The sequence below is a fragment of the Brachyhypopomus gauderio genome, unplaced genomic scaffold (genome assembly GCF_052324685.1).
Source record: "Brachyhypopomus gauderio isolate BG-103 unplaced genomic scaffold, BGAUD_0.2 sc69, whole genome shotgun sequence".
NCBI lineage: Eukaryota > Metazoa > Chordata > Actinopteri > Gymnotiformes > Hypopomidae > Brachyhypopomus > Brachyhypopomus gauderio.
The window spans coordinates 338239-347974 of record NW_027506890.1 but is presented as its reverse complement, the minus strand read 5'-3'; the positions used below and the strand labels follow the sequence as shown (position 1 = coordinate 347974).

The following is a 9736-nucleotide window of genomic DNA, read 5'->3' as shown; positions in this document are numbered from 1 at the left end:
AGATTCTATACTCCAATAAAGGAACACAGTGGGAGAGGCAGAGAGAGAGAGAGAGAGAGAGAGAGCGAGAGAGAGAGAGGAAGGGTGCACAAGCACTTAATTAAGTATAGAATCTACCAACAAGAGAGGAGTGAATTGAAAGGCTGTTTCTCTCTTGCTCCTCTTGCTTTGCGTGCGAACACAAAGAGGCAGCAGCCGCAGACACACAAAGGAGGCAGAGATGGAGCAGATGCCGACGTCGTCCCATTAAACGAAGCCGAGCGTTCAGAGCGAGAGTGAGGATCACACACACCCAGCACCAGCAACCTGCTGCAAGAGGCTCTCACTCACACCTTCACGCAAACACACACACACACACACATACACACACACACACACACACACACACACACACACACACACACACACATGACCGAGACCCTCCTCATGAGCCCTGCTGATCTTGCAGATTTGTGTGAAGCTTTGTTCGCTAAATAAACCCTGTGTTAATAGCTGTTCAGAGGCACAGGAGTTAACGCCACTTCATTCATTGAGATTTTAAGGGACTGAAGGTCCAACCTGGACTACTACTCAGACAAAAATGTAATAAATCACCTGGTTGTTCTGCGGTGCGCTCTGAATGCCGCCCTAGAGCCCAGCGCGGCGTGGGGCCCGTGAGCGGATCTAGAACACAGCTGTCTGCACCGCAGACATCTCTGATTTGTCAGAGTGATGGTAACCAATGGAAGGAGAGAGATAACGCTGCAGTTTGCTGTTAGTTATTGATGGATTACTGTCCATGCAAAGACAAATGCCATGCATCAGATTACCCTGTCAAAGCCTTTAAAGAAGAAGGGGATCAGACACAGCATAGGACGCACATAAAAAGAATGACAGATTCCTAGACCGTAATCTGGAGATATTGCTCTTCGATGTTGTGACAGTTTTATTGAGACTATATTCTTGTAACCACTGCTCCATGGCAAAACAAAGCTAGAATTGCTATATCTACCCAACACCAAATCAGCTCAATTCGAGTTCGGTATTACGTCTCAATCTGCAGCCACATCGTGTATATATCCAGAATGGCACCCCCCCCCCCCCCCCGAACCCCCCTCTTCCTCTCTCTCTCTCTCTCTCTCTCTCTCAAGCTATTGTAGTATCTTCATCATATCCGTCACTTTCAATTTTCGCGGCGGCGTGCGCACGGTCTCCTCGCCTCTCTCCGCCAGCCAGCCGAGCCGCCTCTCCCGCTCTGTTCCTTTCCTCTCCTCGCTGCGCCGTTGTCCCGCCCACCGAGTCTGCTGATTGATGGGCCGGAGCCGCGGGAGCGAGTCGCCCTGGCAGATTGACGTCAGTAGCGGCTCGCTCTTATAAGATCCCAATCAGAACTTGTTAGGGTCCATTATGGTGAGCCCGGTCGTCACACTCCCACTTTCGCGTACAGTTCTGGGGCGGGAGGCCTATGGTGTAACGGTCATTAGTTATGCCTATGTACGGGTGTCACAGAACATAGCTCAGAGAACAGGAGTGGCGCAGGACACCTGTTAGGCTCCGAGGATGAGGTGCTGTGAGCCAGGGAGAGGAACCCAGCTGGTGCTGGGTGATGTGATCACTCAGGCCTCCAGACTGGTCTCTGCAAGTTGGACCTTGTTTCTCTGACACTGTGACGTATATTATGACCTATGCACTTATATATATATATATATATATGCTGGCAAAGGCTGGATAACTCTACGCATTGTGTGATCGATGTTCTTTAAAGCTGACAAAAACCACGAACCAGTAGATGACCTTACAGGCTGACTTGGTATAGTCCACAGCTGTGCTAAAACTATCAGAGTGGAAAAATTAATCATGGAGATTGGACAGGAAGTGTTTATAGGCCATGTCTGTGGATTATTTTGCGCATTTGCATGGAATTCATCCTCCAGGGAGCCAGACAGAGAGAGCTGCTTTTGCCACAAAAATTAGATCAATTAAAAAGATTACAGAGTTTATATGGCTAGAACGGTTACAATTCAGGTTTTCAATGTAAAAAAAAAATAAAACAGGTTCCCAACAGGATCCAGAGAAGAACAAGGAGGTCCATGCCATGTACATGCTGCCCTCATGCCTGTTACCCCCCCCCCCCCCCCCCATTAAAGGCTGCCATGTGTATATTAGCCTCACTCTCAGCTAATAACCCAACACTATGTTAGGAGGCAGGAACACAGCTGCAGCAGATGCCGACTGGGCCTTTAAAGGTGCTAGCAGGATGCAGAGAAGTATCCTTGCCATATGCCTGTGTAATCAGAGAGCTCCTTTATGGCCTCTGTTGGGGGGCGAGACCAGTTTGAGGATTCTTCCTGCTTTAAATTCCCCAGCATTTCAAACCCGTGGCCTCCGAGCTTCAGGCAGGCACTGATACCGTCATTTGAGTGGAGGTGTGTTAGAGTAGCTTGAGTGGGTGATGGAGATGTTTAAGTGGAGGTGTGTAAGCTGCAGTGGATGCCTTTTCGAACATGATTTCTGAGCAACGACACACTGTATATATGGAACACTTTAGAACGCCATGTTTCTAGATACTTAATGTATTTGGCTGAAAAAGATTTAGAATCTTAGGAAGGTTAGACAAATTATTATTTTAAATTTCACAGTATCAAGAGATCTAGTAATTCTGTCTCATGGGTATTGCCTGTTGCCTAATCAGCTGAGAAATAGAAAGCTTTTCAACCAGCTGATGGATGTCTTTTGGGTGCTAGACTACCGAGCTAGTATACTTAAACCATGTGCAACATTTCCATGAGAATGATCTTAGTTTGCATCCTTGAATTCCTTTGGCAAATTCGTCTCAAATTAGCATATGTAGGATCTAATTTTACACGCTGTCAGGGCGAAAGAGATTAAAATTAATTAATTCTGTCATTAATTGGCTACGCGTAGTAGGGCAGACATCTTAAGGGTACGGTGGGTGTAGGAAGAAGGTTGGTGGGGTTGTAGCACCGGCATCATCACGCTCCAACCTCTTTCTGTGCAGTCAGTGAAATGAGCAGGTCTTAACTGTTGAATCCCCTATCGGTGCGTGTGCGGGTGGGAGCGCGCACACGCGCGTGTGTGTGCGCGTGTGTGTGCGTGCGTGTGGATCGCGTGGGCTGTGTTGAGGTGCTCTGAGGATACCAGCATGAGAAAGAGGCAGCAGGAGAGCAGGGAGAGGACATGCAGCTCGTAAGAGCACCCAACATAAACTGTGTCACTTCATTCGAAAACAATAGAGGACAGGACACGGACCGTCCCCCCAGCCACGGGCCTCATTGTCTGCTTCCTCCCTCTCCTGTTCTCTTACTCTCCCCCCAGCCAAGTGAATGGGCGAGGGGTGGGGAGGGGGGTGATGCTCGGGGTGTCAGAAGGGGGTCTGGTTGTGTGTTGTGTTCCCCCCTGTCTGTCTGTGTGTGTGTGTGTGTGTGAGAGAGAGAGTGTGTGTGTGAATGCACAGACGGTTCAGTAGTAATTTGATGTGTGTCCCGGGGGACGTTTGATGGATTAAAGCTAAGCAGCTCCATTGCTGTGTACCACCTGATCTCTCTCCCACTGCCGCCCCATATAAGCCTGCCTGACTGCTGATCTCAGCTAGTCTCGCAGTCTCTCCCTCTCCTCTCTGTCTTTTCTCTCTCTCCTCCTCTCTCTCTGTCTCTCTCTGTCTCTCCGTTACGTTCTCTGAGCAGAGCCCCCGCTGCAGCCCGGGAGCTGTCCAGTGCTGAACCAGTCCTTTCTTTTCCTCCTCCATTTTTTTCCTTTTTTTTTTACACAAGCGAGAGGGAGAGAGAGGGAGTGTGTGTGCATGTGTGCGTGTGTGTGTCCTACAGTACCGCGCGCGCGCACACACACGGCATCACATCGTCCGTCGTCTCTCCTCTCGCCTGCTCTCCATCTCCTTTATCTCCATCCCTCGTTGTTTTCATCCCTCGTTCTTTTTAGCCGTTGCTGGGAGGTCTGAGTTTTTCTTTGCTTAAGTTGAACGGACAGACGGATCTGTGGTCCAGCTTTCACTTACGCCGCTTTTCCTCCCCCCCACCCCGCCGGGAGCCTTTAAGAAAAAAAATTCTTTTTCGTTCCTCCGTTTTTTCTGTTCGACGCCCATGCGTAGAGATTCTCGTGTGTGTGTGCTGAACGTGTGTGAATCATGCCCCGCTCCTTTCTGGTGAAGAAGATCAAGCTGGATGATTTTTCCTCGTCTCCTGTGGTGGCATCTAACCATCATCATCACCACCATCATCATCATCATCATCACCTGGACGAGTCCTTCACTTTCACTCGCTCCATCACAGACTCCGCGACCAGCTTGGGCGTCCGGCTCAGCGAGAATGGTGAGTGCGTGCGCACGCGTGCGTGTGTGTGTTAGTGCGAATGTGCATGTGCGTGTATAAGTGTGTTAGCCTCCATGTCTGTCTGAGGGATTGTCTGCCGCTTTATGAGACTGCATACTCAATGTCTTCACACTCCTGGCTACAACCGTCCACGTCCACGAGCTCAGTGCTTCAGACGAGGCATATCTGCAGCGTAGCATGAAATTTAGCATGGCCATTTTCTACTGAACCGAGACCCTTGTGTCACAGTGCTGTCAGAGAATTGTCACCAGATGTTTCGTAAAAGCCCGATGTTTTGTTGTTGCTTTAGTATCCCGAATAATCCCTAACCCTGCCTTAGCCCCCACCCCTCCCACCCGTGCCTGCTGCCGTGGCCCCACACTTTCGTGGGGTTTTTTTTTTTTGGACTCGGGTGGTGTGCAGACACAATCCAGGTCATGTCGACGCAACGGACTTATGTAAATAAGGCCATGCGTCGGGGCTCTGGTGCGGGGCTGATAGCAGGCTGGTGTTGCAGTGATGGCTAAAGCCCGGCGCGCTGGCCAAAGCTTCTCTCCCCACGGGCCCGGCCACTCCAGGCTGCGTGAGCACCGAGCCAGTGGCCACCGCTGCTGGGACGCAACGCTTCCTAAGGCATGACTGGATGACGCGTTTGTCCTTACCTCGTATTGCCCTTGAGTCTCTAGCACAGTCCAGCCCCCCCTCCACACACACACACACACACACACACACACACACAAAACCGCCCCAGTGTGCACATTATCTTTCTTTCTTTTTCTCCCTCTCCTCCCCGTCCTTATTTCTTGCACATTTCTCAATTTTTTCTCTCTCTCTCTTCCTCTCAATCTGTCACTCTCTGTCTCCTCCTTTGCAACATATGAAACCAAACAGGGGGTCAGGATTTCAGTCATCGACACCACAGGAGACAGTAAAGTACAGTACACAACAACCGGGGAGATGGCGGTGGGGTGGGTGGGGGTGTGTGGTGGGGTGGGGGTTGGGGGGGTTTAAAAGGGAAAGAGAAAGGAGAATGCTGGGAGCAGTATTGACTATTGTGAACAGCTTGCAGTGTAAATGTACATGTACACACACACACACACACACACACACACTCTCACACACACCGACGCTGACACAAAAAGACAAATAGCATCACAGATGAGGAGGTTTGAACTCTCCAGGCAGGCTTGCTGGACTAGGCTAAGTTAAGCTAACCCACAGCAGCAGTTAGGGGGCATACTGTGCTCTCCGAGCTGCAAACCGCTCTCTTTCTCTCTCTCTTTCTCTTTTTCTCTCTCTCTGGTCAGATTTGGGTAGCAGATGTCCACTTCCCTCTGTTGTGCTATGATGTTTTTCTGAGATAAGCTGATATAGAGATTTAGGCAGACTGCGAGAGGGTGAGAGAGAGGAGAGGGGGGAAAAGAACGGCTTAGAAGAACGCGATGCAGTGCCCACCTGTTGCAAAACAGATAACATTTATGTGACTCATTATTCTTGATTCTATGATGGATTACAAAATAAAGAGTCTTTGTAAATTACCGCATACCTTTGACTTGGTGTTATCGGTCTGGTTGTCCCATGTTTACCAGGATATATGAACAAATTGACAGTGTAACAGTACCAAATCACGTAGGCATAATTTGCCTTTGTGTGTGATTTTAACGTTAAACGCCTGACTCGCCTATAATTTAACCGTATTTGTATTTGGTTATGACTCTAGTTTTTAATACATTAGAATATCCTCTGCAGTTGTCTAAATATATATCACATATTTCGCCGTTAACTTCAAGAACGACTATCAAACGAGGCCAGAAACACAGTTCCGCTCTCAGTGAAGGTCGAGCTGAGCTAATTCGCCCTACGTCAGCAGTATTGCGGAGCAGCCAGACTGCTCCGCCTGTCTCGACGAAAACAAAGAAGGCAGTGTAGGAGCTCCATGCGTGTCCCTACATGGACGTAAAGGGGGCGACGCTGGCGTTCTGTTGCTCTGGATGTAGTCGGAATGTAATTTTAGGCTTTTTGGTGAGATCGAGAACTCACGCAAACCATCATGCCTTTGTCTTACGATATTGCAATACCGACTGGCGCGAATTCATGTATTGATTATACGTCTTTGTTTTACTGTTAAGAAGCAAACGTGCCAGTGTTGTTCGAATAAGCGGAAAAAGCGTCTTATCTCTTATCTCACGTCTGTTAGTGTTGGAGGGACATCATCACGACCCTCCGTGACGATGAAGGCCAAAAGAACTGTTGCGCTGTGGCTTGTAACAGTTATATAACCTGTAGGACGCTGTAGAGCCGCTTACTGTATCATTATCAAACACGCTTAGAGAAGTTTAGGTTTTTGTCGACGGTTTATTAAAGTTTTGACTAAATGAGCGGTAGAAGTAAACGAGCACGTTTTATCACGTGGCAAATGGGCTGGATGTGGCCCTGCTCGGTTCTCCAGAGCCAGCGCTTTCGGAATTGCTCCGCAGTGCAAACCCGCGGGAGTGGAGGGCGCATTAAAAGCGCTCTAATTGCTTGTCTAATGACCCGGCCCTTCAAGGCACTTCAACAAGCTTACCGCAGCAAGACAGGTGATGCCACGGCTCTCCGTGGACAATACGGCGATTTCCTCCTTCTCTCCTAATCCGTTTGCGCTTTTCTCTGACTAACTCGGCCATTAAGTCTCATGAAGAGCTCCCGTCCCCCCTTCCCTACTCATTCGGTTTCTCTCGTGCTTACTGCATGGCCACTTGCTGTTGGTTTACAGCAGATAGCCTATTGATCAGCGTAAAAACTTTGAATTTCATTAAAAGCAGTCAATACTTAATTTCCACCGTTTGCTGCGTTTAGGGTAGTAGTGTGGCTCTGGGCGGTTTCGCTCGTGCAGGGAATTGCACGTGATATTAAATTTGATGGAGAATCCCTCGCTCACTGTGCAACGCAATACATATTACGTTAAAACATTTAGACGAACACCTTCCACAAAGGCGCGGATATAATGTCCGTGCATAAGAACGCTTTTAGGGACCTCTCGGATGCCAGAAGTCCTTTTAGCAGCTGCTGATTGCTTCACTTCGAGAGGAGAGCCGTCGAGTTCTCTCTCTCTCTCTCTCTCTCTCTCTCTCTCTCTCTCTCTCTCTCTAAAGGGTTGCTTTATTTGTGAAAATAGTGTTTTGAAATAGCAACCTTTTCAGCTTCAGAAATCCTGCACTGCGAATAAATATACCGCCGCCTGGCTGTGTTTTAAACAAAGCCGTTACGGAGATCTGAGTGAGTGATGTAGACTATTTTAATGTCGGTTTATTAGCAGTATTTTGATACAAGCATCTAACATTAAGCTTCAGTGATAAAATATGCCATAACACAAATCTTATAACACTGAGTGTAAGAACACACACACACACACACACACACACACACACACACACACACACACACACTTGCACACAAATTACCAACAAATGCCCTGTGGTAACTTTATCAAATAAAAGGAGCTAATAAATCAGATTACTTCATCTGAGAGAAAAAATATGTGGTATGGGGTCTCTGTACTCCCAATATCTTTCTTTTTCTTCATAAGTCATTAGGTGTGACCACCCTGTGGGTCCCACATCATCCCACTCATCCATTCACAAAGAGACAAATGTCAGTTTTATGTCACAGCATTTCCAAGCACCCAGACTCAAACAGATGCGTTTTAAAATCATGCATTTATGTCTGCACGAAAAAAGCACCCTTAGTTCATGTTAACACTGAAACTGAGTAGTCTAATACTGTTTCAATATGTAAATAGTTTGAATGATATCTAAATATGCCGATTAATCATGTGTAGGAGTGAGAGTACCACTACCATGTTAATTCTATAATTTCTTATTATAGTCTGTTATTAAAAGTGTGCACTTCTGCTAAAATTGACCTACTGTATGCATCTCATCTCCCACCAGGCTACATTCAGGACTACATGCGTCCTTCGGCGTATCAGGGAGAGAAGAAGTTGGAACCGAAGCTGGGCTCGGCCGTGTCTGACCCGCTTTACGCCCCGGTGAGCAGTGGGGGCGAGGAGTACTGCGAGCCCGACCTGGAACAGCCCGACAGCCCTCAGTCGGGCCTGACCGCCCGTGGCTACTACAGCGGCGACTCCGAGAGCCCGGGAGATGGTTACACCGTGGACGCCTTCTTCATCTCGGACGGGCGCTCGCGGAGACGGGGCGGCGAGGCGAAGGAGTCCCGGCGGGGGGCGGCGGCCGCGGCGGTGGCCGCACGCGAGGCGGGCGGTGGGGGCGTGGCCAGTGGGGGCGTGGCCGGCGCACGCCACACGTGCAACGAGTGCGGCAAGACGTACGCCACTTCCTCCAACCTGAGCCGGCACAAGCAGACGCACCGCAGCCTGGACAGCAAGATGGCGCGCAAGTGCCCCACGTGCGGCAAGGTGTACGTGTCCATGCCGGCGCTGGCCATGCACGTGCTGACGCACGACCTCAAGCACAAGTGCAACGTGTGCAGCAAGGCCTTCAGCCGGCCCTGGCTCCTGCAGGGCCACATGCGCTCGCACACGGGGGAGAAGCCCTTCGCCTGTGCCCACTGTGGAAAGGCCTTCGCCGACCGATCCAACCTGCGCGCACACATGCAGACGCACTCGGCCTTCAAGCACTACCGCTGCAAGCGCTGCGACAAGACGTTCGCGCTGAAGTCCTACCTGAACAAGCACTATGAGTCTGCCTGCTTCAAGGGCTCCGGAGACGAGGACGAGTCCGGCTCGGAGAACTGAGACGGACCAGCGAGGAAGAGAAAGTCAAGTCTTCATCTTCTCATTCGGTTATTCAACGTCCCTGACCCCTTCCTCCACCCAGATGCAGACACACACTCACATACGCAAACACACATACGGACACACACGTGCGCACACATACACACACACACACACATACACACACACACACACACACACACACACACACACACACACACACACACACACACACACACACACACACACACACACACACACACACACACACACTCACACACAGAAATGAATGCGCCTTTTCCACTTCTTCCCCCTTTTTTTTAGAAAGCAATATTTTCGCTGAGATTACCTTGGAAAAAAGAGACACAATAATGAGCAGACAATAACGTATAGATGCTGGATTTTTCATCACGACTGCTAATCGTCTACAGATACACACCAACAGACTCTTTCTCTCACCTTATCTCTTTATCACACACACACACACGCACATACAGACACTTATTATGAGGCCTGGCATGTGAATTTTTATCAGTGACTATAACAATATTAATAATGATAGTAATAATATTTAGATTCCTGATATTTTATAGCAAATCATATCAAAACAAAAACAAAAAGGACAACAACAGTGTTCCTTCTTTTTTAGAAACAAACAAAAAAACAAACAAAAAAT

At 48.9% G+C, this 9736-nt stretch overlaps 1 protein-coding gene across 3 annotated transcripts; it reads left to right on the top strand.

Moving 5' to 3' along the window:
- The first annotated feature begins 3622 nt into the window (after nucleotides 1-3622).
- Nucleotides 3623-9292, top strand: scrt2 (scratch family zinc finger 2). Of its 3 annotated transcripts, none has more exons than XM_076989681.1 (2): nucleotides 3623-4325; nucleotides 8258-9292. In XM_076989681.1, the coding sequence occupies exons 1-2, from the start codon at nucleotides 4142-4144 to the stop codon at nucleotides 9079-9081; spliced, it is 1008 nt and encodes a 335-aa protein (XP_076845796.1). In that variant the 5' UTR covers nucleotides 3623-4141; the 3' UTR covers nucleotides 9082-9292. The 3 variants fall into 3 exon arrangements, with proteins under 3 accessions (XP_076845796.1, XP_076845795.1, XP_076845798.1); XM_076989680.1 differs by lacking the exon at nucleotides 3623-4325 and adding an exon at nucleotides 6253-6904; XM_076989683.1 differs by lacking the exon at nucleotides 3623-4325 and adding an exon at nucleotides 7393-7583.
- Nucleotides 9293-9736: the final 444 nt, after the last annotated feature.